The 26131-nt window shown below is 46.1% G+C and overlaps 1 protein-coding gene across 3 annotated transcripts; it reads left to right on the top strand.

Moving 5' to 3' along the window:
• Window positions 1–299: 299 nt before the first annotated feature.
• Window positions 300–24391, top strand: POLR3F (polymerase (RNA) III (DNA directed) polypeptide F, 39 kDa). 3 transcript variants are annotated; one of them, XM_015410564.1, is made up of 9 exons: window positions 300–370; window positions 2884–3001; window positions 5219–5286; window positions 8781–8848; window positions 10516–10628; window positions 13531–13674; window positions 19157–19228; window positions 21403–21594; window positions 23024–24391. In XM_015410564.1, exons 1-9 carry the CDS (start codon window positions 327–329, stop codon window positions 23099–23101), a joined length of 897 nt encoding a protein of 298 aa, XP_015266050.1. In that variant the 5' UTR covers window positions 300–326; the 3' UTR covers window positions 23102–24391. The 3 variants fall into 3 exon arrangements, with proteins under 3 accessions (XP_015266050.1, XP_015266049.1, XP_015266051.1); XM_015410563.1 differs by having other exon boundaries at window positions 19157–19264; XM_015410565.1 differs by lacking the exon at window positions 19157–19228.
• Window positions 24392–26131: the final 1740 nt, after the last annotated feature.

Below are 26131 nucleotides of genomic sequence, written 5' to 3'. Positions count from 1 at the left end.
AAGGCCCGAGCAGCCCCAGGCTGAGCCCACCTCGCAGGGCTGTTGTGAGACTCATGAGATTTTCCGTTGCGAGGAGGAGGAAGGGCGAGGCACAGGCCAGGGCCGGCGAGGCTGTCGACCTTCCCCTGCAGCCGCCCGCCCCGTCCCCGGCGTCACACCTGCAAAAGTCGCTCGCTCGCCTGCCAAACCCCGCGGTCGATGCTCCCGAGGAAGGCAGAAGGGCGCCGACGCCGTCTCCAAGGCGACCGGAGCTTCTGGCGACGCCGGCTGGTGACGTCATCTGCGCGCCGGGGCTGCGTACGCCGGGACGGCCGGGGCTCGTCGTCATGGCGGAGGCGAAGGCGCCGGAGCCGCTGGAGATCGAGAGCAGGTAACCCCGGCTCCTCGGAGGGCTCGTCGGCCTCCGTCCGTTTCCAGAGAGCGGGCTTCCGTTGTGACGTTTGGCCCTCCCGGTGCCACTTGGAGGTTGCCGACCTCCAGGTGGGCAACCGAGACAAACAGTCGTGCTATAGCTACTAAGAACTTATTTTACGTAAATCTCTATGCAGTTCACTGATATTACTTATAACATTAATAGATACCAAAGATTTCTGCAGTGCATATAATTCCTCTCTGATGAATAAAGTGCTTAGGTCAAATAACTGTCCATATAGACACTCTGAACATCTTGGGATGTAAAGGACAATTTAATTTGCTTTGACAGTTATTGAAAAGGTAATGTTATTAGAAGAAAGTTAATTCTAAGAGAACAATAGGTGAAAGAAATGTTACCGGTAGATTATGACTAAAAGATAAGGGAAAATAGAAGAAAATTTAAGAAATGGGCTGGAGGTTGGAGCACTGTGGGAAGCCAAGGGGTGGGGAGAGTAACAGAAGAAAGGATGTATAACAACTGGTAATATAATTTGTATTTGACTTAAATATATCCTAATTGTTTTTGAAGACATACTCTGAACTTTTAATTGTCACCTTCTTCATCCATTCAAAGTTCTATGTATCAGTCTCCTCTGAAGCAATTCCCAAAGTCATCCAGCAATCATAAAGACTTAGTTTACTGAACTCAACTGAGACTCAAACAGGAATTCAGTTTCACAGTAGGCTAAGATTCAAAGGAACTGTATACCATTTCGAATCCCAACCCACAAAAGCCCCAATAAATGTGTTTCATCATATTTATAGAACTTTGCCACATTGAACTTTGCACCTTTAAGTCCAACAAAGGTTTATTCAAGGTATGAGCTTTCATATGCATGCACACTTCGGACAGTTATTTGACCTAAGCATTTTATTCATCACAGAGGAACTGCAGGCTGTGGAAGGTCAGTAGTTTAGCAGTTCGAGACCCGGGTGCCGCATGATGGAGTGAGCTCCCATCTCTAGTTCCAGCTCCTGCCAACCTAGCAGTTCGAAAGCAAGAAATTGCAAGTAGATTAATAGGTACCACTTCAGTGGGAAGGAAACAGCGTTCCGTGTGCCTTGGTGTTTAGTCATGCCGGCCACATGACCATGGAAACGTCTTCGGACAGCGCTGGCTCTTCGGCTTGGAAACAGAGATGAGCACCGCAACCCTAGAGTCGGACTTGACTGGCTTTCGAGCAAGGGCACCTTTACCTTTACCTAAACTTCTTTGGTATCTATTAATGTTATAAGTAATATAAGTGAATTGCATAGACATTTACATAAAATAAGTTCTTAGTGATTATGTCACAGTTGTTTGTATTGGTTGATCAACCTCCAGGTGGGGGTTGGAGAACTCCCGGAATTATAACTGATCGCTGGTCTGCATATATATAGCTTAGTTTTTAAGGAAGCTTCTTAGGGGCATCAATTTGCAGACTACAGCTTCTTGTGCAAGATTTTTTGCAGCTGCTTGTAAAATTCACAAAGATATTCTATGCAGTACACCAACATTTTTAACAATATTCATTTTAATCTGTAATCTATTTTAAATCATTTTTATGTAACCCATCTATTTATTGTTTTATTTTTGGTTAATGTATAATTCTGGCATATTGTGTATTGTGGTTTGTGCTGGTTGTTGACCGTATGAATAAAGGGACTAGAGCGTATTTACTTAATTAAAACATTTATTCCACTTCTGTAGAAAATGGCTGCTCTGGAAAGTGGACTGTATGGCATGAGACCCTACTGAGGTCCCGCCCTCTCCTTAAGCCCACATTCCCAGGTTCCACCCTCGGATCACCTGGTATTTCCAAACCCGGAGAGTTGGCAACCTTAGGACACAGGCGATGCGATGTCAGCCCTCCTCCCCAAGACCTGCTTTGCCATGGGGTATGCTGCATTGGCCGCATCCTGGAGGCTGGGAGCCCTGGGGTGTGCAGGCTTTCCTGGAGGGCTAACTACTGTGTAGTTAGGCCACACACCCCTAATGTAGCCAATCCTAATGAGTTTCTGCTGTTGGGTGTGACCTATTATGCAAATGAGTTCCTGCTGGGTGTGGCCAACTTGGGAGCCAGCCGGAACTCCGTTCCTGTGCGTTCCTGCCCAAAAATAGCCCTGGTCCACACTCCCTTTATCAAAGCATCATCCCGATAATTCCATAGCCCTATTTCCTTGTGTAAAAATGCTCTCTTGAACAATTCAGCTTTGTATAGTTTGCAGAATGCCGGGTGACTTTGGGCGAGGGGGAGGGAGAGGATGGGTGCAGTAGCAGAACCCAGCTGAATTCGGTATTGGCCTTGCCGTGTAACAAGCAGATTCTTACATCTGCCCGTCCAACACTCCCCAGTTCTAAACTTCAGCCAGCATCACTGGTGCATGAAGTTTGCTACAGTGGAGGGAAGAGACCAGAGTGACAGCCGAGGTGTACAGTGTGCCTCCTGCATCTGAGTATTTTTTGCTTGCTTGTTCTACTTTGCCCAGGATCCTTGAGCTGTGCCATCAATTTCCCCACGGTATCACGGACCAGGTGATTCAGAATGATATGCCCCACATGGAAGCTCAGCAGCGGGCCATGGCCATTAACAGGCTACTCTCTATGGTAAGAACTTTCCAGCTCCATGAGTTTCTAAACTGGGGGACGTGCTGAATCTCTCGAACTGGGAAATAGTCTAAAATGCTACATTCCAGGGGGTAGAGGGTAGGCCTGTTAGTCTACTGCAGCTGAAATAACAAAGAGCCTTCTGACACTTGAAAGACTACCAGATTTAGTGTGATACAAACTTTCACAGCTGAAGGCAGCTATGTCAGATACAGGAAGTGTTTGTTTGGTATTTATTTATACTCTGCTTTCCTCCTTAGTGGAGAGTCAAAACTGCTTATGACATTGTTCTGTTCTCCCCCGTTTTATTCCCACAACAACAAGCCAGCTGGGTCGGTCAGGCTGAGACCTGAGATAGAGTGACTGGCCCTGGCTCACCCAGCAAGCTTTTGTGGCAGAATGGGCATTCATACCAGGTTCTCTAGCTGAACTGCAGGCTGTGGAAGGTCGGTAGTTCAGCAGTTCAAGACCCGAGCGTGCCGCATGACGGAGTGAGCTCCCGTCTCTAGTTCCAGCTCCTGCCAACCTAGCAGTTCGAAAGCAAGAAATTGGAAGTAGATAAATAGGTACCGCTTCGGTGGGAAGGGAACAGCGTTCCGTGCACCTTGGTGTTTAGTCATCCTGGCCACATGACCACGGAAACGTCTTTGGACAGCGCTGGCTCTTCGGCTTGGAAACGGAGATGAGCACCGCAACCTTAGAGTCGGATTCGACTGGCTTTCGAGCAAGGGAACCTTTACCTTTTACCTAAAGAACTGTACTGTGGACATGATTATTTGTTCATTTGTTTCAGTGGGTGGGATTTGGCTTTTGTCCATGGAGGTCACTGGGGCACATGGCTGCTTGCCTGACTTGTTACTTCTGTGGAAGTTTGTTTAGTAGTTTGTGAGTGCTGTCCTAAGTACATCCTGATCCGAATCGCTCAGGCTAGCCTGATGTCCTCAGATCTTGGAAGCTAAGCAGGGTCGCCCCTGCTCAGTATTTGGAAGGGAGACCAAGGAATACCAGGGTCCCAATGTTCCCTCTAAGCTGTGGAGTCTTGTGAGCAAAAAGTCTACTTTGTGAGCTACTGGCATTAAAGTTGTGAACCAGCGATTTGGCTACTGCACAAATTAGTTTGCTCTGGAGCCATCCCTTCCTGAGCTAAGACAAAAATTGTGAGCTGGAGGCTAAAAAACTGATGAGCTAGCTCACACTAACTCAGCTTAGAGGGAACACTGGTCATGGCGCAGAAGCAGGAAATGGCAGACCACCTCTGAACATCTCTTGCCTTGAAAACCCTATGGGGTCACCAAAGTCAGCTGTGGCTTGACAGCAAGCACCCCCCCCCCCAAAAGCACACGTAAGCATAGTTGCACCGTTCTAATGCCGTTGAGGGAACTGGGCTTTGAAAGGTGTAACTCTGCTTAGGAGTGCAGTGTTTATAGCTGAGCTTGAGGTACTCTGAATAAATTGAGCCACATTTATAATATTGTAGAAGTTGTCTGTTGCCTTTGCCAAGGAAATCAGGCAGATTTTAATACACATTTTTATACTGCTATGTTGCAACATTTTTGAAAACGCTGCATTTATTGAACAAGGTGACGGAATATATATAAACCCAGCCAGTCCTAAAATAATTTTGCTAGGGTATCTGAAAGGACTAGTTACACTTTCAGATCTCAAACTTGTAATGTATTTACTGATAGTTGTTAAAATCTGTACTGGTATATACTGGGGCGGGATAGAAGTGTCACTTTGTTTTAAGCCTGTTTTTGGAGGATCTGCCCTGTTGCTTTGTTGTTTTCCTTATTACAGGAGAAACCAAATTGTCTCACAAGTCAAAAATTGATCTTATTTATGCTTATTTATACTGCCTTATTCAGGCTACACTGGGCATTGCGAGAAGGCGGGATATAGCTGTTCTAAATAAATAAATGTAATAATCTGGATCAAAAAGTTCCACTAACATTTCTTTTTTAGGGTTATAGTTGTAAATTGTTCTGTTTTAATTATGTCAGACTGGTCATTGAGCAGTTTGTTATTTTGTTTCTTTCTTTAATCAAGTGATTGTTAAGGGGGAAAGCTTTTGGAACCAAATCTTGCCAAGCAATACAATTGCATCTATTTTTTTTTTTAATTTTGTAAATTTTTGATGGACTCTGTTGCTTCCTAGTGTGAAAACAGTAGAGTAAAAATAGGGGAAAATGTTAACATGGTATTTCTTTTTTCTTTTAGGGACAACTGGATCTTCTGAGAAGCAGCACTGGCCTTCTCTATAGAATCAAGGAATCTCAAAATGCTGGGTAACCTTCAGTGTTTAAGCATTGGGGCTCTTTCTGCTTTTGGTGCAGTGGTTAAGTGTGCGGACTCTAATCTGGGAGAACGGGGTTTGATTCCCCACTCCTCCACTTGCACCTGGCTGGATGACCTTGGGCAAGCCATAGGTCTGATAAGAGCTGTTCTTGAAAAAGAGCAGTTTCTGTCAAGAGCTCTCTCAGCCCCACCTGCCTCACAAGGTGTCTGTTGTGGGGAGGGGAAGGGAAAGGAGTTTGTAAGCCGCTCTGAGACTCCTTTGGGTAGTGAAGGGCGGGGTATAAATCCAATCTCTTCTCTTCTTCTTCTTTGCTTATGCAATGGTGGTGAACCAGCAGAATGCAGCAATCAGTTTCTCTGTATGGCTGAATGGAGCAGAAGGGGCAGGCAGTGCCAGTTGTACTCTGTGGCCCTTGTCTGTCTGTCTGTCTATCTCAGGGCTCCCAAGTACTTACCTTAATTCGTCGGGGGATGTATAGTTCTTCGCGGGACCATTCCCACAGGGAAAACACAGACGCTGCACTATTCTGTCGCCCAGACGTGATGTAGGCACGTAGCCGGGCAACACTCTACCAATGGGGCTGGAAACGCGATGGTACCATCGAGTTTCCAGTCCCATTACCAGAGCGTCGCCCAGCTACATGCCTACATCATGTCTGGGCGACGGAATAGTGCACCGCCTGTGTTACAAGCAAGAATCTTCTGGCGGGGAAGCATGTGTCCCCCACCGGTTCGTAGGTATGTACTGAGGAACCCTAGTCTGTCTATCTATCTATCTATCTTGCTGACTGCCCAAAGCTGCCACAGGGTAGAGGGAGTTAAATTGCCAAGGAAAAGGGTGGGTTTATATAATTGATTTAAATTAAATTTCCCATTAACACTTTTTGATATAGACATTGTGCAAATCTAATCATTAAATTATTACTATTTTTATTTATTTATTTATTTATTATTATTATTATTATTATTATTATTATTATTAGGATTTATATCCCACCCTCCCCTTGAACGGGCTCAGGGCGGCTCACATATTTATAGGCACCGTGTGCCAAGTCCACATAAAACAATTAAAAACAAATTAAACCAGTAATACAATAAACATTTAACAATTAAAGTGCTCGCAGTGTTGATTGTTCATTCAGTAAATTAAAGGTGGCGTGCTATAAGATGTAATACTAAAATCCCGATTCAGCGGTATTCCAGCATCCCGCCGCGCTGTGGCTCGATCTCCATGCAGGGCCACGGATCTTGATAGTGATAATGGTTGGTGGGTAATGGTGGGCGGCTCCTAGTTGAGAGCCTGGTGGAAGAGCTCCGTCTTGCAGGCCCTGCGGAATTGGACAATGTTATTTTGCAGCTAAATATAGCATTTACCATCTAGAGGGGTATAATCTGCATAATCGTCAGATAATTTGATTCTTCCTAATTTTAGAAAACAGTGTGTTTTATTAAATGAATGTTTTTGCTTTTTAGCTATATCAAGGTGCAGTGCTTTAGAAATGTTTAGAAATAAATTGCACACAACGTAGGACGCAATATACTTTCTTAGACGAAACAGTCTTAATCCGCGTGTCACCGGTTCATGCCTTCATCAGTCTCCCAGGTTCTCAAGGCCAGACTTGGTGCACTTATTTATTTATTTCATTTATACCCATGGCCTTGTAGTTTGGCTGTAAGTTGACAATATAAAAACAACTAGGCTGTGCCTGGCCTGATCTGGATGGCTCAGACTAGCCTGACTTTGTCAGGCCTCAGAAGCGAAGCAGGATGTGATGCTCTAGCAATGGGGCTGGAAACGCGATGGTACCATCGAGTTTCCAGTCCCATTACCAGAGCGTCGCCCAGCTACATGCCTACATCATGTCTGGGCGACGGAATAGTGCACCGCCTGTGTTACAAGCAAGAATCTTCTGGCGGGGAAGCATGTGTCCCCCACCGGTTCGTAGGTATGTACTGAGGAACCCTAGTCTGTCTATCTATCTATCTATCTTGCTGACTGCCCAAAGCTGCCACAGGGTAGAGGGAGTTAAATTGCCAAGGAAAAGGGTGGGTTTATATAATTGATTTAAATTAAATTTCCCATTAACACTTTTTGATATAGACATTGTGCAAATCTAATCATTAAATTATTACTATTTTTATTTATTTATTTATTATTATTATTATTATTATTATTATTATTATTAGGATTTATATCCCACCCTCCCCTTGAACGGGCTCAGGGCGGCTCACATATTTATAGGCACCGTGTGCCAAGTCCACATAAAACAATTAAAAACAAATTAAACCAGTAATACAATAAACATTTAACAATTAAAGTGCTCGCAGTGTTGATTGTTCATTCAGTAAATTAAAGGTGGCGTGCTATAAGATGTAATACTAAAATCCCGATTCAGCGGTATTCCAGCATCCCGCCGCGCTGTGGCTCGATCTCCATGCAGGGCCACGGATCTTGATAGTGATAATGGTTGGTGGGTAATGGTGGGCGGCTCCTAGTTGAGAGCCTGGTGGAAGAGCTCCGTCTTGCAGGCCCTGCGGAATTGGACAATGTTATTTTGCAGCTAAATATAGCATTTACCATCTAGAGGGGTATAATCTGCATAATCGTCAGATAATTTGATTCTTCCTAATTTTAGAAAACAGTGTGTTTTATTAAATGAATGTTTTTGCTTTTTAGCTATATCAAGGTGCAGTGCTTTAGAAATGTTTAGAAATAAATTGCACACAACGTAGGACGCAATATACTTTCTTAGACGAAACAGTCTTAATCCGCGTGTCACCGGTTCATGCCTTCATCAGTCTCCCAGGTTCTCAAGGCCAGACTTGGTGCACTTATTTATTTATTTCATTTATACCCATGGCCTTGTAGTTTGGCTGTAAGTTGACAATATAAAAACAACTAGGCTGTGCCTGGCCTGATCTGGATGGCTCAGACTAGCCTGACTTTGTCAGGCCTCAGAAGCGAAGCAGGATCAGCCCTGGTCAGTAATTGGTAGGGAAACCACCATGGAAATCCTGGCCCATTACGCAGAGCCAGGTAATGGCTAAACCACCTCTAGATGTCTCTTGCCTTGAAAACCGCATGGGTTGCCACAAGTCAGCTGTGACTTGGCAGCACTTTTCTTGTGTAGGAGACAGTGTACACCAGCATGCTTAATCAAACAGGAGGAAGGGAAGGATTTAGTGTGAAAAAGTATGGAGCTGGTCTAACTTTAAAGCTCCAGCTGAGATTGTCCATTTCTATTCCATATTTATCAGAAGTACTTTATGTCAAGTGTGCATATTTATTCCCCATGGGCTCTGTCATCCGTAACCACCTCACTGTGCATACGAAAAGCTCTGTTCCTAAATGACCAGCTAGTATGAAGGCCTTATTTTTGTTACATGCTAGCTGGTTGTTTTAGCTCCTTTTTGGCGGTTCTAAAATGATCCAATCCACCAGGCACTTTACAAACTAACTGCTGCTCCACTTTGTCTTTTGCAGTAAAATGAAGGGATCTGACAATCAAGAGAAATTGGTCTATCAAATTATAGAGGATGCAGGCAACAAAGGTATTGGAGTTAGGGGCTCACTTTCTTCCTCCCATTCCTGGTGACCCACTCACCTGTGCACTTCACGAAAGCACTCACCATCTGTTGCTCTTTGATTATCCACGGCTATTATAGATTTTATTTAAATGGTTAGAAGCCTGCCTTTTTCCTTAATGTTCAAGGACAAGAATTAAAAAGCAGAATTGCAGTAAGACGTTTCATTAAGAATGGAGCACCGTCGTGCCATTAGAACTGGATGTCACAAGAAACGTATGAAATGCCCTAAGCCAGTGGTGGCGAACCTATGGCACAGGTGCCAGAGGTGGCACTGAGAGCCCTCTCTGTGGGCACGCGTGCCATTGCCCCAGCCAGGCCCAGACCATCATTAAAGTGTTGAATTCTCTGCCAAATAATTTTAAGTAAATGAAAGCATTTGGGATTGCTTTCCTTACTTTGTTTGGATCATCTTAAGTTAATGTATGAGTTGTTTTTTCTAAAGTAAAACCTCAGTATTCAGGTTAAATTGCCGTGTTGGCACTTTGCGATAAATAAGTGGGTTTTGGGTCGCAGTTTGGGCACTCGGTCTCTAAAAGGTTCGCCATCACTGCCCTAAGCCTTCTTCTGAAAGCTCATTTTTTGGGGGAGACGATTCCAAGGAGTGGGGTCTAGAACTGAACACTGCACCTCCCTTCAAGAAGGGATGGACTAGCATCTTGTCAGAAGAGCAGAGATGTGGCACGTGTGTAGAAAGTTGCACGTGTGTAGAAAGAGCAAAGATCACATGTGGCCTTGGCTTCGATGAATGAGGGTTCTGTGTACATTTTTATTTATTTAATTGAAATGTGTGTACCCCACCTTTCCCTTTCACCTCCACTTGCAGCCATACAAAAGATAGTAACACTCTGGCTAAATAGCATTCAGAAATAGCTGCAAAAGCATTCAGAGCCAGCTGCGAAAGCAGTAGGCTCTGCAGGTGAGTGATTTGTGACCAGGAATGCATTGAGGGTTTCCTAACTACTGGTCTTCAGTTAGTGGTGAATTCCTCCATATAGTAAAGCTGCCAAATCCCAGACTTTCAAAGATTTCCCTTTAGGTTTCTTTTAGTAACACAGAATGATTTCACTGAATATCTTCGTGTTTTGAGCTGCATTTGAGGAAAACTTGAGCCTCTATTTTTTTAATTTGATGCCACAGCTCTGGGATTATCTGGTTTTAGATCAGGGCTTTGGTGTAGTGGTTAGGAGCGCGGGCTCTAATCTGGGAGAACCGGGTTTGATTCCCCACTCCTCCACATGCAGCTTCTGGTGTGACCTTGGGTCAGTTACAAGTTCTCTCAGAGCTGTTTTCTCAAGAGCAGTTCTCTCAGAGCTCTCTCAGCACCACCTACCTCACAGGGTATCTGTTGTGGGGAGGGTAAGGGAAAGGAGATTCCACTCTGAGACTTCTTCAGGTAAGCCACTCTGAGACTTCTTCAGGTAGTGAAATGTGAGGTATAAATCCAATCTCCTCTCCTCCTCGTCCTCCTTCTGTCTCAGAGGAAGAAGAAAAATGTTAGGGCAAAAGGAAGTACTGTGATCTAGAGCTTGTGCATACGTAAACTGGACGTTGACTGTATTAACTAACATAAGCACTGTGTCTTGACGATGTGTGATGCCTTATGCCATTAATTGAATTGTCTGTATTTACAGGTATTTGGAGCCGGGATATCAGATATAAAAGTAATCTTCCCTTAACTGAGATCAACAAGATACTAAAGAACTTGGAAAGCAAGAAACTCATTAAAGCTGTGAAGTCTGTAGCGGTGAGTGGCTCTTAATTTTGAAGGAAGTGAGGAGTCCAGAAGGGTCTTATCAAGGCAGACAAACAGATGCAGGGTTGAGCTGGGGTTTCACTGCAGGCTTTAAGCTTCTGTGGCGAAAACAGAAGTGCTGTCTCTTGAATGGGCAGTCTCCATGTGGTGGGCAGTGGTTCCTGCAAAGGTCTCAAGGGGAACTTGCTCAGGAGAAATCTCTTTTTCTAATAACTGCATCATATGTTGCCCAGTAGCAGCTGGGAGTTGATCTCCACTTCATGGGGCACTGCAGCTGATCCTGACTCCCTGAGCGGTTTGCTGTAGAAGGAGTCTCAGATTTTCAGAAGGTATTGCTGTAAAGATGATTACTAGCGGTGGCATTGATTGTATAGCTGGCATTGAGGAATCAGGAGGACATGGGATTATCATAGCCTTGTTGGACTGATGTCAGATCAAGGTGATTTAAATCACAATTCAAATCTCCAAGAGAAAGCAAATTTTAAATCATTTATAGTGTTCACACTTCCTTTAAAAAGTGCAGCCTAATTTGTTGCTCTGACAGTAAAAACACATTGCTGTAAAACCAAATAGACTCTTTATAAACCCCCAGAGAATACACTATAGTTTTCTTAAACATTTCACTTCATGCCAGTTTGGTGTAGTGGTTAAGTGCGCGGACTCTAATCTGGGAGAACCGGGTTTGATTCCCCACTCCTCCACTTGCACCTGCTGGATGACCTTGGGTCAGTCACAAGCTCTGGCACAGCTGTTCTTGAAAAAGAGCAGTTGCTGTCAGAGCTCTCTCAGCCCTGCCTACCTCACAGGGTGTCTGTTGTGGGGAGGGGAAGGGAAAGGAGTTTGTAAGCCGCTCTGAGACTCCAAGTGAAGGGCGGGGTATAAATCCAATCTCTTCTTCTTCTTACTATTTTGTACAAAACACTTTAGACAGAGCATTGCTTATTTTTAGATATCGTATGTTTGCAGCTTCAGATGGGGTTTCCGTTGCATGCTGCAGCTTCGACAGGCTTTTATAGACGAGGGCTGGCTGGAATCAGCGTGAGACTGTGCTCCTTCTTTCTGGTCTTCCTTTTTGTGTGGGTCTGTAGCCGACCTGCCCCCTCACTGCCACAAAAAAGTAAAGTATCTCAGCCAGAAGGAAGGGCTGGTGATTGAGGCTGGGGCAGATCAGCATTCAAAAAGTAAAGTATCTCAGCCAGAAGGAAGAGCTGGTGATTGTGGCTGGGGCAGATCATGCTCCAGATCATGTGGCTGGGGAAGGCCATGCTCCTGGGCTGATGTTCAGGATTAGAGGACTGAGCCAGTTGCAGAGATTCGGTAGTGACTAAGCATAAAATGAATATAAAAAGTCAGCTGGTTAGATCATTGGAGACTACCTGTGGGAACTTGCTGATCCCTGGATGTCAGAGTACATGGCCTGTTGTGCTGTGTGAGCACCGAGGAAGCTGTTTTCCCCCCAAAGAAAAGCTACCTCCTGTAAATCATGAGGTTCATAAATTCAGTTTGAAGCAATTAAATACTTGCAGTAAATCTAGATTTTTGTCTTAAATATGGTTATTTTTAGAACTTATTGCCCTAACTTTAAAAAGTTAAAAATGTGATTGTTTTGATTTTTAAAAGTAATTTGTATCTGAATATCACCTGCGTTCATAGTGGAGAATTGTAGAAAATGCCTGTCTTTGGAAGAAGAAAACTATTATACAGTAAACTTCAGCCTTTTCAAACTATGGCCTGCCTTTAGCTTCAGCCTTTTTGGACTGTGGCCAGCCTGTTCCTGCCTGTGTCGGTGAGGTGGCTGAATGGAAACCTGACTCCTGGATTTTTTAAATACTTGCACAGAAGAGGGCATTTTAGTAGGTGAAGCTTGTCATTCATAGATGAGAAAAACCTACTTGCTGAAGTTACGTCTCCAGTGCAACTATTACGTAATTCTAGTTGTGCTGTGCTCCTCTTTGTGCATTTTGTCATCTTCTTTTTTAAAAAGAAAGAAAAGAAAAAGGTGGTTTTGCTGTTAAATAACTGCATTATTTATGTCCAAGGAGCGGTGGCGCAGGCAGCTAAAGCCTGCAGTAATTCATCAACGAACATGCCATAAGGCTGTTCGAGTCCCACCGTGGCTGGGGGTGAGCTCCCGGCCCTCGTCCTAGCTCCTGCCTACCCAGCGGTTCGAAAGCCTAGCAAGTAGATAAATGGGTACCTGCCTAGGTGCAGGGGGGCAACCACCGTCCGGTGTGGCTGCAGCGGCAAGGAAGAACAAGGAGGAGCGGTGGTGCTAGCGGCGGCAACGGGCAGCAAGGCGATCCGGCTGGAAACATGGCAGCGAATCAACATCGGCCGAGCAAGCATTCCGGGCGGGACTGATCTAGAGACGAGGCGACGCGGCGACTCAGCACAGCCGGAGCCAATCAGGACAGAGGCTAGTGCAAGCAGTCATCGCACAGTCGCGGATTGAAGAATCAGCCCAGAAGGAGACGCTGCGGAGCCACGCCGAGCCAGACCACGCCGAGAAAACACCACGCCGGGCCGGAGCATGCCGAGACACCGTAGCAGAAGGGGAAAAGAAAGAAGAGCCACAGAAGTACAACAAGCCGGCAGGGTGCCTGATAGGCACTCACCTTCCCCATCCAGTGTGGCCCTAGCTAGGAAGTATAAAACCTCCGTGTAAACCTCTCAGAGCCTCAGGGATGGAGCGGTATAAAAATTGAAATAATAAAATAAATAAATAAATTGACCTACTGTTGGTCCCAGACCCATTAGTAGAAGGCTAAGGGATTTCCATGGCTGCGTTGATGCCTGGTAGTGATGTGCTGCTGCATGAGCATGTATTTTGTGGCCATGTGGCGATAACCATTTTTTCCAACTGAACAAAATCGCTGTATTCTTCATTTACTAGGCTTCCAAGAAAAAGGTGTATATGTTATACAACCTTCAGCCGGATCGTTCTGTGACAGGCGGCGCTTGGTACAGTGACCAGGATTTTGAGTCTGAATTTGTAGAGGTTCTGAACCAACAGTGTTTTAAATTCTTGCAGACCAAGGTGAGTAAGCTTCCAATTTCCTTATTTTGTGTCCAGGTTCGTTGCTCATGGTATGTAGGTGCTGCAGCCCCAAGAACATCTCAGAAGGGCTTCCGGCTTGGGGGACTTTTTGTAGGGACTGTTCTTCTTGGCTGGCTAACTTGAAGAAGCTCAAGATATTCATAAGAACACCTTGTGCGGAAAATCCTGCCAGAAGCCAAGTGGAACTCCTCTGCAAGTCCGTGGACTGCAGCCAGGATTAATTTAAATTTTCTTTCTGAAAAGACAACCTCACAAGTGGTAGCAGATCATTTATTTATATATTTGATTCATTTATTCCGTACATTTCTGTTCGGTGGGGGCACGCTGGTAGACCTCCTGATGGTGCCTGGTATTTTTGGCCACTGTGTGACACAGAGTGTTGGCCTAGATGGGCCACCGGCCTGATCCAACATGGCTGCTCTTATGTTTGTATGTTCAAAGCAGCTTACCACTGTCTCCTCTCCTCCATCCGATCTTCACAGCAACCCTTTCAGGTAGGTTAAGCTGAGAGAGTGCCACTGGCCCAGGGTCCATGTGGCAGGACTGGGCATCTCCCAGGTAACCTGTAATAATAATAATTATTATAATGCTTTCGATTTATTGATCGCTCTTTCCCACATACCTGCGGGCTCAGAGCGATTTACAGTTACTCTTGAGACAGTTGGACTAACAATATTTGTGGGGATAGGGAAGACAAGCATACAGCATTAATTACACACACATTGCAGCTAGCCGGGCTTCATCTGCTGTCTGGGTCAGTCGTGTTCCTACGGCATCTTGTCGGCTGGCTGATGATGTCTGGCTTCTTGATGTTGTGCAGCCACACACTGCCACCGCTTGGCCGACTCGCTCCACTGCAGGGAAGCCGACACAGTTCTTTCATCTTTCCGGTCCCCGCGCCTCAGAAGTTGCCTCGGCAGCTGACACCTTCCCGAAGGGTGGTCCCCAATTTATCTACTTGCCGAAGCTTTCGAATCGCCGGGTAGACGATGAGCTAGGACAAGGCTTGGTTGCTCACACCAACACGGGGCTAGAACGGCCAAAGCATGGCAGTTCAGACGTTATTGTTAAGCAGGGAAAAGTCCCCTGCGCCACCGCTCCCTGTAGTCAGGACATTGGTCCTGTTTCCCTCCAAGCACATGCAGGACACCCCAGTCAGTTCTAGCATTTGTTTATTCAGACCTTCATTCATACAGAGCAAGGAGTGGTTAACAGCACCCTTCCTGCCTGCCTAAGTTGCTGTCCCCCCCTTAAGCCGTGTCCTAATGCACATCTAAGGAGCTGCGGTGGCTCAAGTGGTTAAGACACTGAACTGCAGGCTGTGGAAGGTCGGTAGTTCAGCAGTTCAAGACCCGAGTGCGCCGCATGGTGGAGTGATTTCCCGTCTCTAGTTCCAGCTCCTGCCAACCTAGCAGTTCGAAAGCAAGAAATTGCAAGTAGATAAATAGGTACCGCTTCGATGGGAAGGGAACAGCGTTCCGTGCGCCTTGGTGTTTAGTCATGCCGGCCACATGACCACGGAAACGTCTTCGGACAGCGCTGGCTCTTCGGCTTTAAAACGGAGATGAGCACCGCAACCCTAGGGTCGGATTCGACTGGCTTTTGAGCAAGGGAACCTTTACCTTTACCTTTTAATGCACATCTTGGTTTAGCTGACCTCCTGCCCCAGCTACTCCCAGCTGCTGCTAGTTGCTGCTGGCTCTACCTGTCTCCAGGGTGATTAGCCCTCACTGTCTCCACCCGGAGGTTTGGCCATGCCTGAGCAGGCTTCTCCCAAGCAGCTTATGCGCCCTTTTGCTTTCAGTTGCTCCTCTGGGTTTTCCAGTTTGGTGTAGCGGTTAGGAACACGGACTCTAATCTGGGAAAACCGGGTTTGATTCCCCACTCCTCCACATGCAGCTGTTAGTGTGACCTTGAGCCAGCCACAAGTTGTTTCAGAGCTGTTCTCTCAGGAGCAGTTCCCTCAGAGCTCTCTCAGCCCTGCTTACCTCACGGGTAATGCTCCCTCTAAGCTGTGGAGTCTTCTGAGCAAAACTTCTACTTTGTGAGCTACTGGCATTAAAGTTGTGAGCGAGCAATTCGGCTGCTGCCTAAATTAATTTGTTCTGGAGCCATCCTCCCTGAGCGAAGACAAAAATGTGTGAGCTGGAGGCTAAAAAACTGTGAGCTAGCTCACACTAACTCGGCTTAGAGGGAACACTACTCACAGGGTGTCCGTTGTGGGGAGTGAAGGGCAGAGTATAAATCCAATCTCCTCTTCTTCCTTATGAGGTACACCTTCTGGCCTCGGGTAAGTGGGCTCCCTCTCGGGCCTGTCCCTGTCACAGTCACCCAGCAAGTCTCCATGGCAGAGTGGGGATTTAAATGTTCCCTGTAATCCCAAAACCATTAGTGATTGGCCATAATTTTGGGGAGAAAAACCCCTCATTTGCCAGGTAAATACACTTGAGAGAAAGACTAATTTGCATGGCTCCACCACACTCTTAGCTCAAATACTTTGGCCACCCAATGACACTAACTCAGCTTAGAGGGAACCCTGGTAAGTGGGCTCTGGCCTGCCCCTGTCACAGTCACCCAGCAAGTCTCCATGGAAGGAGTGGGGATTTAAATGTCCCCTGTAATCCCAAAACCATTAGTGATTGGCCATAATTTTGGGGAGAAAACCCCCTCATTTGCCAGGTAAATACAGTTGAGAGAAAGACTAATTTGCAAGGCTCCACCACACTCTTGTGTGACCGTGAAACTGGACCCGGAGTAGGCTTCTGCAGGCAGCTCAGATTCGGTTCTAGGTATGAAGCTGGATCCAGTGCAGCGGTATCACAGACACAAGGGCCCTGTGGAGCACGTCTTTTGCAGCTCCCCTGCAGCAGCTTTAATTCTCTATGATTCCTTGCATGGGATAGTTCAGTCTCTGGCCGCACCTACATGGGGACATGGAAATGCGCAGTTGCAAGTGGGGTGGGAAGAGTGTCGGTGCACACCCATTCCCACTGTGCTTGCCAGAGCACGGATGTGACACTGATTTTGCCCCCCCCCCCCCCGCTCGCCGCGGCACCCCCCCCCTCTCTCTTTCTCTTTCCCAGCTGAACTGGGCTGTCGTCCAGAGGTCCTGGGTGCATTGGTTTCGCAGACACTTTCCTGGCACCCACTGAGTGCTTTTAGGAAGTGGCTGAATCTAGGCGGGACTTCTGCCCAGCAGAGCTTCTGATTGGCCGCACAGATTACAAGGCATCCTGTTAAACATTGCTTCTGCCTGAAATGGTGAAGAAGTACTCTTAGAGTTATATATAACCACGTACCTGGGTATGTTGTGGCTGGCTCCACCTCCCGCAGCAGCCATTTTGTGACTGACTCCACCTCCCGCGGCAGCCATTTTGTGGTTGTTCCCGCTGCCCAGTGTCACAGTCCCAAAGGTGCCTGCAGGCTCAAACAGGTTGGAGACCCCTGCTGTAATGCTGCACTGTGGCTCTGTAGGAAAAGGAAAAGAGTCCTGTAAGCGGTTAGAGACAGGTTGCCCCCTGCCATTTTGAATACAAAGCTTAGCTCTGCCCGATTCCCATAGAGGCTGTGGGGTAGTGTCCAGGTGGACACTCTGCCCACACCCACCTGCAGGTCCCCTTTGACCCTAATTGAAGTAGTTTTACGTTTAATCTGGTTTACATGGGAGAAATAAAGGGGCCAGACAAGTTGTGCCTGAACTGAGCACAGGGTCCTCCAGATGATCTCAAATACTGTGGGGGCTTCCCACTGTGCTTTTTTTTGGGGGGAATCCCACTGTTCTATTGAAGAAGCATTGCAAGCTCATGCGCGTGCGCGCACACACACACACACACAGAGGTCTCTGGAATATGTGGGGTTGGGACCCCTAAAACCGCTCCTGTTTGTTACAGTGGTGGGCATGTCTCTGGGTTAAGTGCCGTCAAGTCGCTCCCAACCCGTGGTGACCCAATGAATTCATGTCCTCCAAAATGTCCTGTTGTTAACGGCCTTGCTCAGGTCTTGCAAACGGGAGGGCCTTTGTGGCTTCCTTGACCGAGACAATCCATCTCATGTCGGGTGCTCCTCCTTTCCTGCTGCCTTCAGCTTTCCTAGCATCAGGGGTCATTTCCTGCAGGAGCGCACAGGAGCAGAGCTCCGGCAGTAAGGAGCTCAGGGGGCGGGCACATGCAACAAACCCCACCCCCTGCTCCCAGCAGCCCTCAGTCGGGCCATGAGGAGCAAGAAGCAGGCAGGTAAATTGCAGAGCCCCCTCCCGGCCCACCTTCAGGTACAAGCTTTCCCTCCTCTGCACATTCCCCCCCCCCCGCAATAGCTAGCAATCCAAAACAGTCCAGTGGAGTGTGAGCGGTGGGTTTTGCCTTCTGACACACTGCCGGTGATGCCAGGGGGTGTGGCATATGCTAATAAGTTATGCTAATAAGTTATGCTGATGAGCTCCTACACCTCTTTTTCTACGAAATGACCCCAGCCTAGCATTATTGTCTTTTCCAGTGACTCTTGTCTTCTCATAATGTGACCAAAGTACGATAGTCTCAGATTAGTCATTTTAGCTACTGGGGAGAGCTCAGGCTTGATTCGATCTAGAACTCACTTCTTTGTCTTTTTGGTAGTCCGTGGTGTCCATAAAACTCTCCTCCGAGGCCACATTTCAAATGAATCAACTTCCTCCCTGTCGGCTTTCTTCATTGTCCAGCTTTCGCACCCATACATAGTAACGGGGAATACTTTGGCGTGAATTAACTTGACCTTGGACATGTCCGTCGTTCAGAACAAAAAAACAAGAACTGCAAAAATTAGTCTGAGCCTTCATGATGCACGCCGTGAACATTTGAAAATCCCTCTGCCGTCTGAGCTGTGCCACATTCGTTTTAAAAGGGAAATCCTGGGGGGGGGGGAGAGAGAGAGAGAATGTTGTTGTTGTTCAGTCGCACAGTCGAGTCCGACTCTTCGCGACCCCATGGATCATCTCCCGCCAGGCCCTCCTGTCTCCTGCCGTCCTCTGAAGTTGGCTCAATTTCATGTTCGTTGCATCTATGACACTGTCCAACCATCTCATCCTTTGCCGTCCCCGTCTTCTTTGACCTTCAGTCTTTCCCAGCATCAGGGTCTTCTCCAGTGAGTGCTCCCTTCTCATTGGGTGGCCAAAGTATTTGAGCTTCAGTTTCATTATCTGGCCTTCCAGGGAACAGTCAGGGTTGATTTCTTTTAGGATTGACTGATTTGATCTTTTTGCAGTCCAAGGGAAAAGAATCTATTCTTCGGCGCTCGGCCTTCCTTATAGTCCAACTCTCGCAGCCATACACGACTACTGGGAATACCGGGAATGAATTCTTCTGGTGCGGAGGAACATCTGCTTAAAATGCTTGCCGGATGAATATCTCTAGGATAACTAGCTGAGGAACATGCCCTTCTCAGTAAACAAAGGCTGCCAAAATCTGTTTGTGTCCCCTGTGTTTTGTAGGCTGAAGCCGCTCGTGAAAGCAAGCAGAACCCAATGATCCAGAGAAACAGCTCATTTGCATCCTCGCACGAGGTGTGGAAATATATCAGCGAACTGGGCATTAGTAAGGTGAGGCTGAATGGCTTTCCTTGGACTGTCTCCTGTGTTCCAGTGCTGTGCTTGCCAGAGACTGGAAATGAGACATTCTTCTCTTTGGTCCCAGATCAGTGAAGCTGGTTTTGGTTTCAAAAGCTGCTTCTGTGAAACTAGTTTTTACTCTTCCTCCCTTATCCTGATGATTCTGAGGGGCCTGTTGAAATCGACATGCTTTGGGTGCTGTAGGAAGATGGCTTCCTTTAATGTTCTAAACATGTTATCTTTTAGGGGCAGTTGCAAATATGTTTTGCACTCGTCGGATGTGGTCCAGCACGATATGCACAATTCATATCATTGGTGCTTTAATTCCAGGAATATTGTGGACATAGCTTTTACGTTTTATTTGTATTTTGGACATAGGAATCGCCTGCGTTTTTTAGAAAAAAGTTTTGTACGAGTAATGAAGTTTTGTCTTTGTAATGCAGGCAGCATTTGGTCTTTCCTCTTGTAATTGACAACACAAGAGATCTGTATATTATTATTGTTCTGCTATACTTCATGTTTATTAAAGGGTATTTATGTATTTAGTTTAGGATTTATTGGATTGATCATTTGTTTATTTTACGTCGTTTATAACCCGCCTTTGTCCCCTGTGGTGACCAGTGTTCCCTCTAAGCTGAGTTATTGTGAGCAAGCTCACAGTTCTTTATCCTCCGGCTCACACATTTCTGTCTTAGCTCAGGAAGGGATGGCTCCAGAGCAAACTAATTTATGCAGCCGCCAACTTGCTCACTCACTACCCCAGTTCGGTGTAGTGGTTAAGCGCGTGGACTCTAATCTGGGAGAACCGGGTTTGATTCCCCACTCCTCCACTTGCACCTGGCTGGATGACCTTGGGCAAGCCGTAGCTCTGATAAGAGCTGTTCTTGACAAAGAGCAGTTTCTTTCAGAGCTCTCTCAGCCCTACCTACCTCATAGGGTGTCTGTTGTGGGGAGGGGAAGGGAAAGGAGTTTGTAAGCCGCTCTGAGACACCTTTGGGTAGTGAAGGGCGAGGTATAAATCCAATCTCTTCTTCTTCTTCTTCTACCTCACAGGGTGTCTGTTGTGGGGAGGGGAAGGGAAAGGAGTTTGTAAGCCGCTCTGAGACACCTTCGGGTAGTGAAGGGCGGGGTATAAATCCAGTCTCTTCTTCTTCTTCTTTGGGTAGTGAAGGGCAGGGTATCAATCCAATCTCCTCTTCTTCTCTTCTTCTTCTTAATGCCAGTCTCTTCCAAAGCAGAATTTTTGCTCACAAGACTCCACAGCTCAGAGGGAGCATTGGTGGGGATCCAGATCAGCTTACATCATTCTCTTCTCTTTCATCTTATCCTCCCAACACCCCGTGAGGTGGCTGAGGCTGAGGATGTGTGAGTGGCCCAAGGGCACCCAGCAAGCATCCACGGCAGGGCGGGAATTCCCCAGATACTAGCCAGACCCTTTAACCACTACGCCACCTTGGGTCCTTAGGGCTTACGTATGGATAGACACTAACTTCTCTTGTTTCAGGGTGAAAACCTTTTTCAAGCACCATCTCTTCCCCGGTTTATTCTCCTCCAGTTACGTGAATACATGAAGCTGCTTTATACTGAATGAGATCCACTGGATGAGTTGCCAGATCTCTCTCTCTTGTGAATGGCTGGATTTAGGTATTCACAAAGTAGAAAGGATTTGACCCGGTGAAATGAGTTTGACCCTGGTGGTAATGCCACCACTCTCTGTCCAGTCGTTCCAGCCCCACTCCCAGGGGGCTTGTTTCAAATTAATTTTTAAACTAGGGATTCTGCCCTATCTATGGCACTTTTAATATCCCATCATTTCTTTAAATTCTGTTTGATTTTTCTTTAGAGTTAGACTACTGTTTCCATTACACAGGTGTTCTGGATTTTGTAAGAGATATTTAACATGTGGGTGTTTTGAGTTCCTGATTAATGTTAAAGGGAGATTTAGAAACCTCGTTAAGTAAGAACTTAATTCCAAGAACTCTTGCATAATTCTGAAGAAGAGCCATTTTTCTCCAGTAGTTGCATTTATCTTGTACTGAGAATGACATTCTATTTTTAAAAGATCAGTCCACTTTCTTTGTTTAATAGGGCTACTTTGATTTTTTTTTTGTTTATTCCAACAAAAATAGGTGGAATTGTCAATGGAGGACATAGAAACCATTCTTAACACATTAATATATGACGGAAAGGTGGAAATGACCATAATTGCTGCCAAAGAAGGAACAGTCGGTAGCGTGGATGGACACATGAAGCTGTATAGAGCGGTGAACCCCATCATCCAGCCCACGGGTTTAGTTCGGACCCCTTGTGGGCTCTGTCCAGTAAGTGGCCCCTTAAGCATTATATGTGATGTGAATAATGTAAGCTCATTGTTCATTAGGTTGGCCACAGTCTGCAGTATACCTAGTATACAGTCCTGTATCTGATAAAAGTTTTAAGTAAAAATGGATTGTCACCCAACCAAAGCTGTGTTAGAGTTGGGACTGCCTTGTAAGACCTTTTGGATGTCTGTCTGTCTGTCTGTCTCTCTCTCTGTATTTTTCATATGTGCATGTGTGTGTGCATGGGAGTGTGTGTGCACCTGGAAGTCATGGTGGTCTCTGGTGACTGACCCCTACTGGGGGCCTGGAGGATATTCAGCCTGAATAAAGTCTGCTCCTGCCTCTGGTATTCCTTGGAGGTTTCCCTTCCAGGTGCTTGCCAGAGTCGACCCAGCTTAGCTTCCGCAATCTGATGAGATCGGGCTTGCCTGGGCTATCCAGGTCAGGGGATGAGTCCCACTCTTGTTGACAGGGTGGTGATGATGATGATGATATAATAATAATAATAATAATAATAATAATAATAATAATAATAATAATAATAATAATAATAATAATAATAATAATAATAATAATAATAATAATAATAATACACTTTTACTCTGCTTTTCATCCAAGATTGGTTTCCAAATGCCTCGTAGCAATTTAGAATGCATCATATGGCTTTGCTAAAGGTTAGTTTAATGTCAGTTTGCTGAGCACCCCCTCTGGCCATGTTCCATGCAGAGGCTCATGGCAGTAAGCTTTTCACCTACATCTCCATCTGCGTGAAGAAATGTGTGTCCTGCTGGGTTTTGCATGTGAATTGCTGAAAGGCCCCATGTAGGCACCAAAGCGTCATGCACATGGGGCTGTATATCACAAACCACTTGTCTGGGAGGGGAATGGATCTAGCCACTTGATCCCCCCGCCGGATGATTGGCACTGTTATTTTGCAAACCCACTCAGGCCAGCCCCTCTGGGAGAAGTCTGCTGCTTTACACACATGTGTAAGCCTGAAAATCAGTTAGCATCAGCAGCATGGGCTCCCCTTCATCCTTAAAACAGGTCAAGGAGGACTGGGGGTTGGGCTTTCTCTGCTGGGGGATTCCCTCCTCACATTGGCCTGCCTGTCTTTTGAGCTTTAGCCCAAAACTGCCTTGTGTTGGAATCTCCCTTGACTGCATTGGGCTCAAAGTACCAGTTTTAATAAGGCAAGAGACTTTCAGAGGTGGTTTTGCCATTGCCTGTCTCTGCGTTGCAACCCTGGTATCCCTTGGTGGTCTCCCATCCGAATACTAACCAGGGCCAACCCTGCTTAGCTTCCTAGATCTGTGGAGACCGGGCTGTCCAGGTCAAGGCATATGCTAAATATATACATTTAAACAAATAAACATTATCGATCTTCTACCAATAAGCTGTATTGATCTCCGATTTTGTCTGTCCTTAGGTTTTTGACGACTGCCACGAAGGTGGCGAGATATCCCCGTCAAACTGTATTTATATGACAGAGTGGCTGGAGTTTTAGCGGCACAATGTGGACTGTGTCACCTTCCTGCACCTGACATCAACGAACCAATTTTTTCTTTATGACAGACCCTTTTCCTCAGGAGGAGAGAGTTTTGCTTTTAAAACTCTAACCTGTTTAAAAAGAGCATCAGCTGAAGACATTCTCAGGCGTCTGCGTGCTGTACGATTCAGACTGAAGATACACCCGTCTTTTCTGTTCAAGATCTGCACAGGCAGAAAAAAGAAGGCTCTTTGTAGCCTTAGAGAGGGAGGTTGGGTGTTGTTGACTAGCAGAGTGAATGAATGCCTTGCCCTGCTAAATAAAGCCAAGTTTGCTCATGGCAGTCCAGTCCTGCAGCAGGCCTTTAGTAGCATCACAGCAACTGTGGAGAAAGCGGCCGGGCGACCATCCTGCAACGTTGCAGATTTGGGGAACAGTCTGCTCAAAAGCTTTTCCGTAAAACCTCACTCAGTGAAATGGCACACGAGCATTGTTTGGCTTTGGGGGGTTGGGAGCTCTACTGAAGCTGGGATTAGTCCCCTGTCAATGTAAATTTGAAATGTAGATTCAGAATGTTTGTTTCTGACAACCAGCTTCTTGCAAAGATTTCAAAGATGCAGAGCAGGGCGGTTAATGCAGCAGGTACAACCATCAGAATAACTACTCAAGGAGCATCACGCCTTTGAACCTCAAACCTGCTCTGTTCTGCATGTAGGGTTAGGGTTTTGAAAGTCTCTGTTCTCTGCAATGGAAAGGTTTTGACTCTGGGTTGTCCATTCTTTTTTTGCAACCAAAGACAGGCACTGAACCACACCAAACTTCATGTTAATTGCAAAACACTAAGTGAGATCATAACATCTCTTGAATTTCTGCCTGGCCAGAGCATCTTGTTTCCACAACGTGCCATCTAAACTCACCCAAAGACAGAAAATCATCAGCTACTTGTCCAACAAGCGATTGAGAAAGCTGTTGAACAACTTCCTGACGATGTACAGTGTTTTGTTTAATACAATCCAGGAGATTTGACTTCTCGGAGTGAACTTTGGTATGGAGGGCCTCTTCGGTGAGGGTCCCAAAAATGCCTGGCTTACAGCAGGTGAACCATGGAGGCAGATTTCTCCACACATCCCCTCCTTTGCTCGGCTTGTAAGGGAGGGGAAATCTTACGGCTCTCCTCCTTGGGCTGTCAGTCCGCCATCTTCCACCCCTTTCTGACACTCTGCTTTCTCTCTCACCTTCTCAGCCTTCACCCCCTGCCTTCCTCTCTACTTTTCCTGCTTTCTGCCCTACAAGCCCCCAGTCCTTCTCCCCTTCCCTTCACCTTCCCATTCCTGTTTGGTGCAGTGGTTAAGTGCGCAGACTCTAATCTGGGAGAACCGGGTTTGATTCCCCACTCCTCCACTTGCACCTGGCTGGATGACCTTGGGCAAGCCATAGTCCTGACAAGAGCTGTTCTTGAAAAAGAGCAGTTTCTGTCAGAGCTCTCTCAGCCCCACCTACCTCACTTGGTGTCTGTTGTGGGGAGGGGAAGGGAAGGAGTTTGTAAGCCGCTCTGAGACTTTGAGTGAAGGGCGGGGTGTGAATCCAGTCTCTTCTTCTTCTTGGGGTTTGCAGAAACCTGTCTCTTAGTCCTGGGTGGTAACGTTGAGTGGATTTTTGATCTGCCCAGCATACACAGCTGGGAGAAACCTTAACTTTGCATTTGAATACCACTAAATGTGGGGTAGGAGAAGGGGGGGAGCCCCACATTCAGTGTTGGTTGAATGAAAACCAGAGACAGTTTTTGCTTTGTTTATTCTAGTTACAGAACAATCTTTTCCGTCTAATGCCTCTGAAATGTGGGTAGCTTCTACATTCTGGTAATTCTCCATGCCGAATTTTATACTGTTAAGATGTGGTTTTATCAGGCCCACCTTCTTGCTACCTGCTCTTGTCTCCCCCCTTTTCTGGCTTCAGTCTCTTCAAACAACTTGTTCTGTAACTTTCCCTGACTTTCTCTTGTCTTTTTTGACCCCCCCAGGTTTACCATACAGCACGTTTCTGCCAAATCAGTGAAAGGCTCACCCTGGCAAGGTGCTCAAATGAGGACTTTTAAGATACTTTTAAGATACAAGCAAAAAGTTGCCAGAAATAAGACAAAATTTTGAACAGTTGCAACCCCAGTTTTCTAAATCTGATTTCTCTGATGTGTACACAGCATAAGGTATGAGTATACCTTAGAAATGCAGCGCTAAATAAATTTTATGTTATAGGCCAAATTATACAGCTGCAAGAGCAAGTGTTGAGTCAACTTTTCAGCAACCTATTATTATGCTGTCTGAACGATTTTATTTATTATAAAAGGGAAATAATTTATTCTACCAGTCTGACATTTTGCTTTGAGAATGTATTCGTAGCACTGTATGAGAATGTGTGTAATTGGCCCAGAATTCAGCAAGATCCCATGAAGAATACCTCTGTTACAGCAATTCAAAACCTGCTTTGAAGTTTACTATTCTCATATCCCCCACCATCTAAAACATACCTTCACAGTTGGGAGGGAGGCGCAATTCAAAAACACTCCAAACTTCAAGACTCACCTGGTTCTTTTGACTCATACCCTTTGGTGAAACTAGCTTCTATATATGTGTGTGGAACAGGCACCAGTTGCACGTGATCTGTTTGTTGTGTGTGTGTGTGGCGGTACCTTTGAAGAGAAGGAAGGGTGCTTTTGAATATGTGTATATGAGAAAAATGCTGCTGCCCGTGTATTTGGGATTAGTGCATTGATATCAAAAGAGGGGTAGGTTTTTACACCCCACTCTTCTCCATTTAAGGAGTCTCGAAGCGGCTTACAATCGCCTTCCCTTCCTCTCCCCACAGCAGGCACCTTATGAGGTAGGTGGGGCTGAGAGAGTTCAGAGAGAACAGTGACTGGCCCAAGGTCTCTGCGCAGGCTTCATATGTGGAGGAGTGTGGAATCAAACCCGGTTCTCGAAATTAAAGCCTGCCGCTCTGAACCACTATACCATGCTGGCTATAAGGGGGCTGCGAGGCAAGTTTGGTATG

This window comes from Gekko japonicus, unplaced genomic scaffold, assembly GCF_001447785.1.
Source record: "Gekko japonicus isolate JY-2015 unplaced genomic scaffold, Gekko_japonicus_V1.1 scaffold3457, whole genome shotgun sequence".
In the NCBI taxonomy this organism is placed as follows: domain Eukaryota; kingdom Metazoa; phylum Chordata; class Lepidosauria; order Squamata; family Gekkonidae; genus Gekko; species Gekko japonicus.
This window is presented reverse-complemented; position numbering and strand designations above follow the sequence as displayed.